Consider the following 16,003-nt stretch of genomic DNA (forward strand, 5'->3'; position numbering starts at 1 on the left):
TGCAGCCCGAGGTAATATATTAGGAAGGGTTACTACAGGTTGTGTTAGCCTATCACAGGCCTGGGTGAGGCAGGGTCAGGGCCAGGGACGTGCAGAGAACTTTAGAGAGGCAGGGGCTGACATTTCTAAAAGGGCCTTTTGGTGGAAATATATGGAAAATAGCAGACCTCCAAGCTCACAACGCGTTGCAGCAGTGTGTGATACCACATGTCGAAAGACGTGGCCTTTCAACCCTGTTTAGATCAAGTTGGAGATGATTATCTTTTCACTGCTTAAATGCTGGATGCAACATATTATTGGTGGGTTAATTGTTTAATGCTAAAGTTGGTTAGTGTCTATGAGGCCGCAGGCGTACTAGGAAACTATAGTTCCATGTACTCATGTATGCTCATGTGTGGTTAGGATAAGTTTAAAGGGACAGCCCCTGGCATACTGTCTCGCATAACTTGAATATTGTGATTTCAGAAGTCACCACCAGTGTTCCTGTGTCAGTGTACACAGTAACAGTGTTGTGTGTCACAGTGACTGACTGGAGATGGTTGAAAAGGTTTTCTATTCCTGCATTTGGTTTTATGATGCAGGTAGGGGAAATCTCGCTTTTTCGAAGTTGTCAAGTCGACTCAGTCGACTTCATTACACAAGTCGACTCCCACCAAAGTCGGAAAAAAGTTCTATTGTGAAAATAGCAGATCTACATGCTCACAACGCCTCGCAACGCAGTCGTTAAGGTATCACTACTCACCCCACAGAGGTTAGGGTTAGGTTGACTTGTAGAATAGCGAGGGGGGAGTTTAACCCATTTAGACTGGGAACGCATTATTACGCATTATTTTGTGCTTTAACTGTTGAAAAATAGCAGATCTACAAGATCACAGCCCGGCACCGAGTGCCACGCTGCAAGCTTGTAGATCTGTATTTTTTTTAAATCGTGAAAATTCTTGAATATTTCAAATCCTTCTAAGGTTTTTTTTTGGTTTGTTGAAAAACCTGTGTTTCTATGCCAGTACTGTGCTTAAAACCTTTTCATGTGAAGAACCCCAAAATGACGCCCCTGATTGTACTGACTCAGGGCTTTGGACACAGTACAGTACAGTACAGTACAGTACAGTACAGTACAGTACAGTACAGTTACAGTACGTATTCACTGGCAGATCACACCTCATATTAGACTAGAGGTGATGTGAGGACATGATCTAAAATTGGGGCAAAGGTCTGGAGAATCATCACAAGCCTATGACCACAAGCCCCTCCTACAGCATACCCTGCTTTAACATCAAGTATAACATAAATGGGACCATATTTTCACAAAACGGATATCATGGTGATTGAAACGAGGCTTTAAACTAGCAACAGGAACCATAAAGTACTTATGACATGTTATTAAGGTAAGAACATCAAATGTAAAAGTTGGGGCTTCTGGTACCAGAACAGCGTAACTAGCGGCCAATCATAGGAACTTTTAGTTCTGGGTTTCATTTTTAATCTGGACAACTGGTCCCCTGAGCATAACAGATTTCTACACAGAGAGGGTAATTCTCAACATAAGATGCTGCATTCAAGTTCAGGAGAGTTTGGACAAGACAATTCTCTCTTCTGAATGCTGCCTTCAGGTATGACATGGAAAGGGGGCATTTGCATTTTTTCACCTCAGTAAAACCTGCATTCATGGTCTGGAGAGGACACTTTGTACAGACGGATAAAAGAGCTGGGGCTCAAACCCCCTTTGATGTCTATGTGTGCACGTGCCTGGTTAAGAGCCTTGTTGCGACCGTCAGGGAGCAGTTTACTATGAAAACCTCCACCGGCCGTCCGTCCGTCCGTCCGTCCGTCCGTCCGTCACACGTCACACCTTTGCCCTGCTCATATCTCCGCATCAGTATGACATCACACCACATGTGTACACAAACCTTTGTGTACGTTGCTGTGGCAACAGTCTGTTGTTGCTGGTCTGTTAGTGTACGTTAGCAACCACCTTAGCAACCATGGTTTTACCCTAGCAACCAACTGTTTACCCTAGCAACCAACTGTTTACCATAGCAACCATGTTTTTTTACCCTAGCAACCAACTGTTTACCATAGCAACCAGATATGCAGAGCAGGGATCTCCATATATGGGCATAAACAGGTGACATCACACTGATGTCAGATACTCAGAGCAGGGATTTCTCCATAATATATGGGCATAAAAGGGATTCTGTTAGGGATCTCCATATATGGGCATAAAAGGGATTCTGTTAGGGATCTCCATATATGGGCATACAAGGGATTCTGTTAGGGATCTCCATATATGGGCATAAAAGGGATTCTGTTAGGTATCTCCATATATGGGCATAAAAGGGATTCTGTTAGGGATCTCCATATATGGGCATAAAAGGGATTCTGTTAGGGATCTCCATATATGGGCATAAAAGGGATTCTGTTAGGGATCTCCATATATGGGCATAAAAGGGATTCTGTTAGCTGTTAGTGATCTCCATATATGGGCATAAAAGGGATGCTGTTAGGGATCTCCATATATGGGCATAAAAGGGATTCTGTTAGGGATCTCCATATATGGGCATGAAAGGGATTCTGTTAGGGATCTCCATATATGGGCATAAAAGGGATTGTATCCCAGATGATGCCCTGTTAGGAGATCCACACTAACAGAATCCATATATGGTCCTACCGACAGCTGCTATAAGCCAACCCTGGCGATAAGGTCTGAGTCGAAGAAATGCTTCTTTCCTGGCAAGAATTGCCCCTTTATACTGTAGGGCTCGTTTGTGTATTGTATGACATCACGCCACATCATCGGCTGAGGACTGTGTGATGTCATCATATCTCCATATATGGAGACATAAGTTGCTCATGCCCAAATATGGGCTGGTGAGGTCAGACTTAGTGTGATGCATAGGTTATCTCCATATATGGAGATTCAACTTCAATGAGTAACCATGGCAAACTGTCAACTGCCCGTATGTCTTGATAATTGGTAAAACAAACTTTTGGCCTATTTGTGGAGATAAGCGACCAACGGTCGCTTATCTCCCGATTAGGGAGTCTTACTGGTATTAGAGGGTTCTCACCGTTCTGCCAATGTGGGGTCAGAAACAGCTACGGTCACTCCAATGCATTCTGTAAACCAGTGCTTTGTCCCTGTTCACCCATAGATGTGTGTGTAGGACCTGGCCCACTGACGCAACTCTCCAATACAGGGCTCTGGGCAGGGTTACCACAGGTCGTGGTATCAGGTGTTTTGACCTTTGGTCTACCGGTTTAATCATCTGCAGCCTGCGCTTCTTTCACAAGCAGCTGGACCCCCGTCTGCACTGGTTCTCAACCTGTGGGCCGGGACCCCCAGGGGGGTCCCCAGATGATTAAGTTAATGTGCAACATTGTTTTCTCTCAACAGTAAACAAACCAACATAAAGTTTAAGTGTATAGAGGGTATCTGCACATTTCTAAAGTGACAATTTAAGGACTTTTTAACACCTCTAAGATGACAAATCAAACATTGGCCAAATTGTCAAATATTAGAGGCAGAAATTGCACACCGTGTTATACAAAATGTAATGCCTCAACTCTTAGTGCTCATCAGGGTGGGGGGGGGGGTCCCCAGTTAAAATATGATTATTTTGGGGGTCGCGGCCTGAAAAGGTTGAGAACCACTGGTCTAAAGTAACTAAGTATATTTACTCTGTACTGTACTTAAGTACACATTTGAGGTATATATTTTGTGTAAGTTTACTGCAGTATTTGTACTTTTACTTCTACTCCACTACATCTCAGGGGCACATATTGTACTTTTACTCCACTTTTTTTTTTGTTGTTGAAAACTTTAGTTACTTAAATTATTATTACAAAACATGCCTTAACTTCAAGCCTTTAAAACCCTTTGAAAATAGCCGATCTCCAAGCTCACATATTTGTGAGCTGGTAGATCTGCTATTTTCAAAAGATTTACTTGTAACAGAGTATTATTTTCTACATTGCAGTTGTGATACTTTTACAGGGGCGGGTGGCCCGGTGGTAGAGTGGCCGTCTTAGACATGGAGGGTTCCGGAAGGGTTCCCAGTTCGATCCCGGGCTCCCCCAGAGTCAGTGTGGAAGAGTCCTTGATCAAGACTCTGAACCCCTAACTGCTCCTGATGAGCAGGTTGGTTTAATTATCAAGACTCTGAACCCCTAACTGCTCCTGATGAGCAGGTTGGTGTTAATTATCAAGACTCTGAACCCCTAACTGCTCCTGATGAGCAGGTTGGTGTTAATTATCAAGACTCTGAACCCCTAACTGCTCCTGATGAGCAGGTTGGTGTTAATTATCAAGACTCTGAACCCCTAACTGCTCCTGATGAGCAGGTTGGTGTTAATTATCAAGACTCTGAACCCCTAACTGCTCCTGATGAGCAGGTTGGTGTTAATTATCAAGACTCTGAACCCCTAACTGCTCCTGATGAGCAGGTTGGTGTTAATTATCAAGACTCTGAACCCCTAACTGCTCCTGATGAGCAGGTTGGTGTTAATTATCAAGACTCTGAACCCCTAACTGCTCCTGATGAGCAGGTTGGTGTTAATTATCAAGACTCTGAACCCCTTACTGCTCCTGATGAGCAGGTTGGTGTTAATTATCAAGACTCTGAACCCCTTACTGCTCCTGATGAGCAGGTTGGTGCCAAGCATGGTTTCCTCTGACATCGCTGTATGGATGTAATGCATCATTCAGCATTTAGACTACAACATTTGAGTACTTTTCACACCCCTGGACCAGCCTGTGCCATGCTGGCTGTCTGGCTGACTGGCTGACTGGCTGACTGGCTGGCTGGCTGGCTGGCTGGCTGGCTGGCTGGCTGGCTGGCTGGTTGGTTGGCTGGCTGGCTGACTGGCCAAGTCAAACAAACGGTCTGTATCGACCAGGGTTTGTCAAAGTGTGGGCAGTACAGTTGATTCTATCCACTTTGTATCAAATGTTTTCTTTATTTTTGCAATGCATTAGGCCATGCACCCATGCAGGAACTACATGGGTCCATTTGTACACTCTCAGAGTTATAGACCAGTAAGGGTCCATTTGGTTCCATTTGTACACTCTCAGAGTTACAGAGCTGTAAGGGTCCATTTGGTTCCATTTGTACACTCTCAGAGTTACAGAGCTGTAAGGGTCCATTTGGTTCCATTTGTACACTCTCAGATTTACAGAGCTGTAAGGGTCCATTTGGTTCCATTTGTACACTCTCAGAGTTACAGAGCTGTAAGGGTCCATTTGGTTCCATTTGTACACTCTCACAGTTACAGAGCTGTAAGGGTCCATTTGGTTCCACTTGTACACTCTCAGAGTTACAGAGCTGTAAGGGTCCATTTGGTTCCATTTGTACACTCTCAGAGTTACAGAGCTGTAAGGGTCCATTTGGTTCCATTTGTACACTCTCAGAGTTACAGAGCTGTAAGGGTCCATTTGGTTCCATTTGTACACTCTCAGAGTTACAGAGCTGTAAGGGTCCATTTGTACACTCTCAGAGTTACAGAGCTGTAAGGGTCCATTTGGTTCCATTTGTACGAGTGGGGTGGCTCAGAGTAGATGACAGAGTACAGCAACTTGCAATGGGCCTGGTGTACAAGATACACTACACCACTATGATACCCAAGTACCTTTCAAAATACTTTATAAACATTAAGGATGTCCATAATTACAACACCAGAGGCAGCGCCACAGATCACTTTCAACCCAGAGTCAAAACCAACAAAGGGTCAAACTCTTTTTTCTGCTATACCACCAAAATGTGGAAAGCCTTACCGAAGGCCATAAAGGAGTGTGGATCACTAGCATCCTTTAAAATTGCCCTGAAAAACCACTTACAGGCAGCAGCCGTTCGCAACTGGTAAAAAATGAACCTAGCCCAACCCTACCCTGCCCCTTCTTTGTATATACTGTTTGTTTTAGACTTACTGTATTTTTTTTTGTTTTTCTTTACATATCTACTGCATAGTACTTCTACTACTAGTTCTATTTGTCTGTCATTCAATGTTATATGAGATACTTCAATGGTTTCCAGTGGAAATAAGCTTAGTCTTTTCATGGATCTCCTTTTAGTAGACCTTGTACCAGTGAACTGTACCGTCATGAAACTGTACCTTTTCCTATGCAAACTTCTAATAAAGTCTTCAATCAATCAAACACTCTCAGAGTTACAGAGCTGTAAGGGTCCATTTGTACACTCTCAGAGTTACAGACCTGTAAGGGTCCATTTGGTTCCATTATAGTGTTATACTGTTATTTACTTGAATTTAGACAGCAATGCTTCTCTGTGAATATCTCTATATCAGTCGGTCTGTGTCCCATTCATGCCCCTATATGGAGATGTCTGTATCTTTCTATCTGCATATCTTTATGCCCATATGGAGATCTCTGATGCCATCAAAATAACATCTTTTTTAATTTAAAATCTTCATCCTGTGATTTTTGTGTCATTTATCTAATGTAATCCTGGTCTCTGCTCTCCCTCTGCCAACCTGGCAGAGCAACAGACTGACCTCATGCTTCCTTCAGTGCATGAGGAGTCCAAGCACCAAGAAGATGGTTCCTCACAACCTCTTATTTCTCATAATACAGCAGGGGTCTTCAACGTTTTCAGGCCAAGGACCCCTTAGCTGAGAGAGAGATGAAGCAGGGACCCCCAGATTCCATATAGATTCATTGTTTGACAGCACAATCATCAGTGTATTTTGGATTCATGTCAATTTGTGTTTTCAGATGTTTAACCACTTGAACCGTCAATACTTAATAAACTTGACCTTTCTGTACTTAGTCTGCTCTTTTTCTCCTCTACACCAAACCTCTTTGCCACAAATAGCCGATCTACAAGCTCACAACGCCTCGCAGCACGAGGCGCTGTGAGCTTGTAGATCTGCTATTTTTGGCTAAAAGTTCTCAGAATATGGACATTAGGGTTCAAGTGGTTAATATAAAAAAGGAGAAAAAAGTTTTTATCACACAAAGATTTGAAGGACCCCCTGTAGTTACTCTGAGGACCCCCTAGGGGTCACGGACCCCCTGTTGAAGACCCCTGATATACAGTATTCGTCACTGTCTGGCCAAAATCTCTTAACTTTATTTTTTAGGTTTAATTTTTTGTCATAAATCAGGGCTATTGAACACCCTTTACATCTGAGTGTTGGTTAAAATAATATTGAACCAATGAAAAGTAGTAAAAACCCCTTTGGTCAAAACCTCCTAACTCCACTTGAGATCATTTTCCAGAAAATGAACATTTTGGAGTTAGGAGGTTTCGGCCCGACAGCAGAGATATATTTGTATCACATGACACGATACTAGTAACCTTTTTGTCAACCACTTTATTTCATGGGCCGTGCATGACAGTCATAACACAGAAATAGTTTATACATGAATAAAGCGTCAACAGTCACCGACAGTTGTTTTAAAAAAGGTGTTGTTTATGTTTTGTCAGTACTTAGTTTGTAACCACTCGCTGACAGATGATATCATCTTTATTAATATTAATTTACATTTATTGTCCAGGAAACAGTTTAGCTCCAGCCTAAAGACACTGAATAAATAATGTTTGTGTAGAAAACATTTTACCAGTGGTTAGAGCCCCCTCTAGTGGTCATGATGTGCAACTACAAGAAGCAGTAACCTTTGAGAGGAGCTTGTGCCACTTCCAAAATACCCAAATGTAATCCATTACAAATACAATCCAAAATGTAATCCATGAACAGCAGCAACTGCTGGTTTCAGATTAGCACACATTGTGTGCATGTTGTTCTTTTCATAAATACATAAATACAATTTTCTTCACAACAATTCATGTAAGAAGAGTCCTTGAGCAAAACACTGAACCAGCAACCTCTCCTGATGAGCAGCTCAGTGCCTTGCATGGTTTCCTGTGTGTGTGTGTGTGTGTGTGTGTGTGTGTGTGTGTGTGTGTGTGTGTGTGTGTGTGTGTGTGTGTGTGTGTGTGTGTGTGTGTGTGTGTGTGTGTGTGTGTGTGTGTGTGTGTGTGTGTGTGTGTGTGTGTGTGTGTGTGTGTGTGTGTGTGTGTGTGTGTCTGTTAGGGACGGGACAATATAAAAATTCCATATCACGATTATTGTGACAAAAGAAGTGAGACGCGTTGTGAGCTTGTAGATCTGCTATTTTTTGGCAAAGATATTTGGTAGAGTTTGAGTGAAAAAATACTGTGTGAAGTACGTTATTTATATTTGACCAATTATAGAGTGTTTAAATGGTACCTCACCAACCTGCTCATCAGGAGCAGTTAGGGGTTCAGAGTCTTGCTCAAGGACTCTTCAACACCAACTCTGGGGGAGCCTGGGATCGAACCGGGAACGCTCTGTGTTCTAAGACAGCCACTCTACCCCTGAGCCCCTGCCTCCCCTGTGTCTTTTACAGATCTGCTGTGTCACTGGACTCACTCCTCCGTCTCTTCTGTCCAGCACTGCTGCTCTGTGTGTCTGTCTGTCTGGGAGGCCCCTGGGGCCCCTGGAGGTCCCGGGGCCCCTGGCCGGGCCCCAGCACCTGCCTGACAGTCATGTTGACCCTGGATCTCTGCATGAAGCTCCAGCAGACCTCCCACTCCTCCTCGGATAGCGAGCCCATCACAGAGCCTCCCTCCTGGGAAGCTTCCTCTCCTTGCCTGGGGTCCGGAGCCGAGGACCCCTGGCTGGAGGGGTAGGAGCCTGGTAGCAGAGGTGTGTAACAGTATTAATTATAATTACACAAAATATTATACAAATAAGTGCTTCTGCCTGACCTACTGTACTGTATATGTAAGCCTCAGCCGTCATTATGGAGTGATAGAATCTGCTTCGGTGCCACAGTAGACTGAAAGTGCATTATTACACAGCTTGGTTGAATGCTTGATTCTGATTGGTCAATCGCTGAAATCAGCTGTGAATTATAGGCGTATAATGACGGACTGCTGTCTAATCAAAGTCAAAATCATCATGTCAGCCATGTAAACAAACACACAGCGACATTTACAACTAAACGTTCCTCTCAAGAATGTTTTTAAAAATTTGTGAAGCGAGAAATGTAGAAACGATGCAGTAAGTTAAAGAAAATGGATTCTATTTGGGACACTTCCTTGTTTTCCAAGGCGACGTGTGGGACGCCCATCTCCAGGCTGATATCAGCCTGTCAGGACCTTTATTTCTCGATAACGCCCGTGCAGCCAGACATCATCCCTTACTTACTGTGGTGGAAAAATCCATATAACAATCATTGTGGTATTAATTTATTAAATGTATATGCATAGAGCCTATTTAAACCCTCTGCAGGGTTGACATCATTCCCTGTTCCTCCCTGACAAACCCCTTACAAACAGCCGACTCACACAATCCTATTTCAAATATGCCGACTGTGTGTGTGTGTGTAACTATAGAATAGAGACCATGTAAGGAGTGACCATCTGTTGTTACCTTTCTGTACATCTTCTGCCTATGTATAAATGTGTGTGGGACATGGTGTTTGGGGGCTGATGGGGGAAGCTCTGAAGGGAGACGCAAGTCTCTCTCTCTCTGCTGTGATGAGATCTACAATAAAGTATGAAGTCTGATTCCTGACAATGCAGTCCTGCACCTTCCTGATTTGTTTAACTTACTTATAGTAACTTCAAAAACTTCCATTACATTACCTACCTATCCCCTGTATAAATGTCCTGCTACACCTAAACCTCTTCCTTCTGTATTTCCGTATTGAACGAGGTGGGAGGCTTTTGTTATCTTCTCTGTAAAACAAAGTAGTATTGGAGTTGCAAATGACTTATAGAGTGTTTGTTTGACTTTGTAGAAAGATTAGCTCTTGTGCGCTAAAAAACACTGACTTGGAGATGTGTGTGTTTTTGTCAGAATTAAAAGAACCTGATCATCATGTTTTAGGGGGGAAAGAATCATGGCTTTAAGTACCTGTGATGATGCAGGGCACAGCGTGGTACAGGAGGCGGGACGCTCCTGACATCACCATGATGTCACCACTGTGCATCAGCATGGCTGTGGGCGGGTCCTCCCTGCGAGCCCCGCCCAGCAGGAACACAGCCGATTGGCCGAAACTGCCGTCAATCAAAAGAGAGAGAGAGAGAACACACAAGGTTGATCGGTGATCACACACACTGGAGTTGGAAGATAAGCCAAAATATTTCTATCGTCAGCCCAAAATGTGCAGATATATTCACCTACAGCAGGGGTTCTATAAAATGTACTAAACTAGTGAAAACAGCAGATCTTCAAGCACACAACGCCTCGCGTGTGTGCTTGTAGATCGGCTGTTTTCACTAGTTTTGTGCGACAGTCTTGTATGATGAAGCAGGGCTTTGCTTTACCAAAAGACGTACACATTTGAAACTTGGAGATACGAGGTTTCTGCCCGACAGTGACGATATTTTAGTGATTGTGTTGCGAGGAAAACGTTGAGATAACAGCCATTTTGGTTTGAACTGACTGAAAATAACTTTGTACATCAAGTTTAAAATGATACTAAATATGTTTTCAAGTGTCCAAATGAATTCCAAATATTATCAAATTATCTCGCGGCACCCCAGGGTGCCCCGTCACCCACTTTGAGAACCCCTGCCCTAGAAGCAGCTCCACAAAGCCTGAGTTACTCTGCCATACAGCAGGTTGCGTGTCTAAATCACAATCACTGTGACAATATATCATATTGTATGATTACATTAAATTGTAACCTGACAACCACTGAGGATGTACAGTAGGAGTTTAGGGATAACATTTTGTTCCACAGATAAATGTTGTGAAAACAGACAATCTACAAAGTAATCTAATTTCACAATGTGTGCCTCTTTCTTACGGCCAGGCTACACCAAGGCACGCGGGGCGTCTGCGTATTTTGGAAAGATCCAATATATGTATATCAATGATATCTGCTACACCAGGCGCAGGGATAGCGCAAGCCCCGGATACGAATGCTGTAAAAATGGGATCGGTTCTATTTTGTGCGCGCGTATGCGTTTTGTACACAAACTCCCTGGTCTGCCACACATATACTCCCTCTTTGGTGTAGCCAGGGGCTTTTCACTCACGCACAGACAGCCCACGTGTGCACATGCGTTTTTTTGGTGTAGCCCAGCCGTTATAGTATTTGACAATTTGGCCAATGTTTGACCAGTTTCGTTTGTTGATTACTTTGATGCAGCAAAGGGCTTTTCGCTTTCTTTTGTTTTTGAGGTATTGAAAAGGTCTTAAAGGTCCTTAAAGGATTTTTTTAGCTAGTGGCACTAGTGAGCGATCACAGATTGAAACAGCATCTCAAATTGTATTCTAGATGTACTTGCATAATAGGGAAGCTTTGTGGTGTTGTCATGGACTCATGAACTAAAATACCTTGCAGACACCTCTTTAATTTAAATAGTTCATGAGTCCATCAGACACTCTTTAGACTGCTTTGACGTTCAGACAGAACTTGTACCCAGTAGTACTAGGCTACATAGCAGCTCACACAATGGATGGAGCGTTGATATTCATCAACCAGGTCGTCATTGCTGTTCATTCAAGCTGTGATGCTCAGCGTCGATCGGCAGGTTTTGTTAGCGAGGTGTGAAAGCAGACAATGGTGCAGGCAGCTTCATAAGTAGTGGAGCCCCATCTCAGCCCTGGTTGTTCAGTAACTGAATGACAGTAGTACTACCTTCCTATTCCTAACCTAGGACTAATGTAACCATATTTTTGCTTGTGTTGACATGATGGTGAGATACTTGTGTTGCACTGACTAGCAGTGACTGTTATGGACACTTGTTTGGAACTGTATTGATAGTTGTTCTCTAAGTATTGCTTTTTGCTATTTTGTTTAAGTATGGCTGTAGCGGGGCAGATAAATGCATTTTTGCACTAAAATACTTCACAAGTGGAAAGAAACCTAAAACTTTTCACAGGTACTCCTTAGGGGTTGTTCCTATGATAAAACACGTTAGACACTGAAAAATCTAAATGGCTGCCATGTTTCCAAGATGGCTGCCTCTGAACAGTACGCCAGCCAGTTAATGTCCGATTTTCATAATATTAGAGTTGTTTTGTAGGTTTTAAAACATCATGAGTTCATTTATTACACTTTTAAAGCAGCCAGAATAACTTTTCTGACTTTTGGTTGGGGTCTTTCCTCACCTGGGACCCCCCAAACAGACCCCTGAGCTTATCTCAGTAATCGCTTTGCTCCTGCTCCAGAGCAATGTTAAATTAGATCATAACTGAAGCATTAAAGTTGTTGTAACTGTGCTCTGAAAGCAAAAATGAGTAGTAGCAAATACCCAGGGGTCTTCCACAGGGGGTCCGGATCCCCTAGGGGGTCCTCAGAGTTACTACAGGGGGCCTGCCGAATCTTGATGGGGAAGTTTTTCTTCTTTCTTTTTTTTTAATATATTTGAAACTGTTTTTATTAGTATTCTCAGTATTATTTATAACATTTGTGTGTTAGACAGACAGGTTCACAGGTGTTACTGCAGGGATTGCAAGAATTAAGGTATTGCAACTTCTCACTTTGGGCGCACAGTCTAACATGTCCATTTATTGCACTGCACTCACACTGACAACACAACACACACACACCTCTTTGTTATCGTCACCCCAAAACCCACACCCTATCCTCTTAAAGAGCTCACGGTCAATTGTACCCAAAGAAATTCACTACTATACATGTCCTCCCTAATAGTGTTGATAGTTTCCACTATAGCATTTGCAGGGAGGAGAGTGCAAGACAGGTTATTGTGAGCAGCTGCACCGTCCCTTGTAACCTGCTTTGCATTGCCTGGTTAATAAACCAGAACGAACACAACAACACCCCCTGGCGGTAGCGGTGTTGTAGTACGGTTTGGAACTGATCCATTGAGATTCTATTTCCTCAACCAGCTTCAAGGGTTGGCCAATCAGGGTTGTGTGCTTGGGGCACGTGGTTTGGGGCTCGCGTCACTAGGCTTTAGCCCGCCCCCCAGAAATGAAAGCTCTTCCTGAAATCCCAGACTCTCTTCCCAAAACGAAGTGTGATAGAGGCTGGCAACGCTAGGCAATGCTTTGCAAACACATTTGATGAGCTTTGCCTTTGCAGCAGGGAGGGCAAGAAACCTGACTGGAACATACCCTCCACTCTCTGAATTCCATCTATTTTTTCAATTGATGGAAGCTCAGGGCAATTTGTCAGGTATGACAAAGTAGGCATCATAATACGAGACCTTCATCAAGGGACATGATTTTGAGGAAGTGCAAACACATGAAGAGGCTGATACCCCGATTCCTTATCAAGTCCTTGCCTCCAGTACAAAAAAAGGAAATTGATATATTCGAGTGAGTTCAAGTTATTGGATGTTACAAATGTCAAGGGTTCCTTTGCGTACATAGTTTTTCAGGTGCTGACTGGGGAAGAACATTTGTTGGAATCACCAAAAAGACATGGGTCAATGCCTACTTGATGATGATGATGATGATGATGACCAAGCCATTAACCGCTTCAAGGACCTTGGCAAGAGCTTATAAATGGTGAGCTTCCATCAACATTGCAGTCGGAACATTTTGCATGCCATGTTTACAGTTCAAAAGGTCCAACAACCCTGGGATTACTCAGATGGGAACTATTTCTGTCAAAGAACTTGGAGGGTGAGATGCTACCTCCAACTCGTGCTGCACTGCTACCACATTACCTCCGTGCCAACTCCGTCACAATGCAGGATAAATCATACCTGACAAATTGCCCTGTGCTTCCACCAATCAAAGAAAATAGATGGAATTCAGAGAGTGGAGGGTATATTCCAGGTTTCAGGTTTCTTGCTCTCCCTGCTCCAAAGGCAGTACTTGAGCTCATCAAATGTGTCTGCAAAGCAGGTTGTAAGGGACTGTGCATCTGCTCAAATAACCTGCCTTTCACTCTATGCTATGGTGGAGACTGTGTCAACACTAATAGGTTGGACATTGAAGATGATGATGATGATGATGATGAATATATATCCTGCATGTCTGAAATTACTGTATTGTAGTGAATCTCTTTGGGCGTAATTGACCATGGGCTCTATAAGAGGATAAGGTGAGGGTTTTGGGGTGACAATAACAAAGAGGTGTGTGTGTGTGTGTGTGTGTGTGTGTGTGTGTGTGTGTGTGTGTGTGTGTGTGTGTGTGTGTGTGTGTGTGTGTGTGTGTGTGTGTGTGTGTGTGTGTGTGTGTGTGTTGTCAGTGTGAGTGCAGTGCAATAAATGGAAATGTTGTTCTGTGAAAAGTTGCAATACCTTCATTATTGCAATCCAGTAACAGCTGTCAACCATAACTGCTTAACACAAAAACATTATAAATAATACTGAGAATACTAATAAACCATCACAGTACAATACATAAAACCAGGATACATAAAAACACTTCGAAGTTTAAAATGTAAAAAAAAAAAAAGAAAAAAAAAAGATTTGGCAGGCCCTGTAGTAGCTCTGAGGACCCCCCCAGGGGTCCCGGACCCCCCGTGGAAGACCTCTGTTATTTGTTACTAGTAATTTTTTTATTTCAGGGCATATTTCAGATCTAATTTAACATTGTTCTGGAGCAGGAGCAGAGCTAAATAGGCTCAGGGGTCTGTCTGGGGGGTCCCAGGTGAGGAAAGACCCCAACCAAAAGTCAGAAAGGTTATTATGGCTGCTTTAAAAGTGTAATAAATGAACTCAGGATGTTTTAAAACCTTCAAAACAACTCTAATATTATGAAAATTCGATATAAACTGTCTGGCTTACTGTAAAATATATCCGAAAAGGCGGCCATCTTTAAAACTGGCGGCCATTTTGAAAATTAAGTGTCTAATGTGATTTTTCTAAAGAATGACCCAAGAGGTACACTCTGTCAAATTTTGGTGCTTCTTTCCAGAACTGAAGTATTGTTCTCCTTAACTGCCCCGCTACTGTTTCACTTCTGAGCATTGACATTTTATTTTGACACTTTATGTATATATTCTCTTCCCTTTCTTTAGTGTACCTTGCTCTTATACTGTACACTGTTCATTTTTATTATTTTCTTACTTCTCTGTAACTTTGTAAATATCCTTATACTGCTGTGCTGCTGATTTTCCCCCTTGGGATAATAATAGTAATGGGAACATAAGAAAATCTGCAAAGTAAATCGTTACCAAGAAATATCTTCACCAATGTGTTTTTTTTTTTTTTTTTAAGATTTGTTTTTGGGCTTTTTTATGCCTTTATTTGATAGGACAGTAGACTGACAGGAAATGGGGAGAGAGATGGGGAATGACATGTGGCAAAGGTCGTCCGGATCGGGAATCGAACCGGCGACGCCAGCAGGCATCATAGCCTAGTATGTGGTATGCGCCTTGACCACCAGGCCAGCGGGCGCCCCCTCACCAATGTGTTTCTAAAGGTGTGTAATAATATGTACTAAAAGGTTGAAATTCAACTCCCGGGGGAAACCTCATAAAAAATTTTTTTGTGTTTGTGTCCCATTAACTTTACTGTACAGGAAAAAAATACAAAAAATAAATCTGCTTTAAGTAGCATGTGAGGAGTCAAACTAGGGGTTTTTCATGATGCTGAATCCATTGCAAGCATTTGTTTTGCACGATAAACATTCCATGGGCTACAAATGGCCCCCACCAAACGGTGAAAAGTGATGATTCATCACTAAACCATCGTTTTGTGGGTCTGATTTTAGCCCAAGGAATGTTTTTCGTGCAAAACAAATGCTTGCAATGGATTCAGCATCATGAAAAACCCCTAGTTTGACTCCTCACATGCTACTTAAAGCAGATTTATTTTTTGTATTTTTTTCCTGTATAGTAAATTAATGGGATACACAAATCATTTTTTTTATGAGGTTTCCCCCGGGAGTTGAATTTCAACCTTTTAGTACATATTACACACCTTTAGAAACACATTGGTGAAAACATTTCTTGGTAACGATTTACTTTGCAGATTGGTCAAATATCTTATAAAGCCCACTTACTACAAAGGTATCTATCTATCTATCTATCTATCTATCTATCTATCTATCTATCTATCTACCTACCTACCTACCTACCTACCTA

At 42.6% G+C, this 16,003-nt stretch overlaps 1 protein-coding gene across 1 annotated transcript in view; it reads right to left on the minus strand.

The window, feature by feature from the left end:
- Positions 1-8,166: 8,166 nt before the first annotated feature.
- Positions 8,167-16,003, minus strand: part of alkbh1 (alkB homolog 1, histone H2A dioxygenase) — a 19,370-nt gene continuing 11,533 nt past the window's right edge. The window contains exons 6-7 of the mRNA XM_080750477.1: positions 9,901-10,043; positions 8,167-8,673 (exon numbers count right to left, since the gene is read on the minus strand). Of these exons, the coding sequence (XP_080606603.1) occupies positions 8,381-8,673; positions 9,901-10,043 (436 nt within the window). The 3' untranslated portion in view covers positions 8,167-8,380. The remainder of the gene's footprint in view (positions 8,674-9,900; positions 10,044-16,003) is intronic.

This window comes from Nannobrachium achirus (assembly GCF_963921795.1).
Source record: "Nannobrachium achirus genome assembly, chromosome: 20".
Taxonomy (NCBI): domain Eukaryota; kingdom Metazoa; phylum Chordata; class Actinopteri; order Myctophiformes; family Myctophidae; genus Nannobrachium; species Nannobrachium achirus.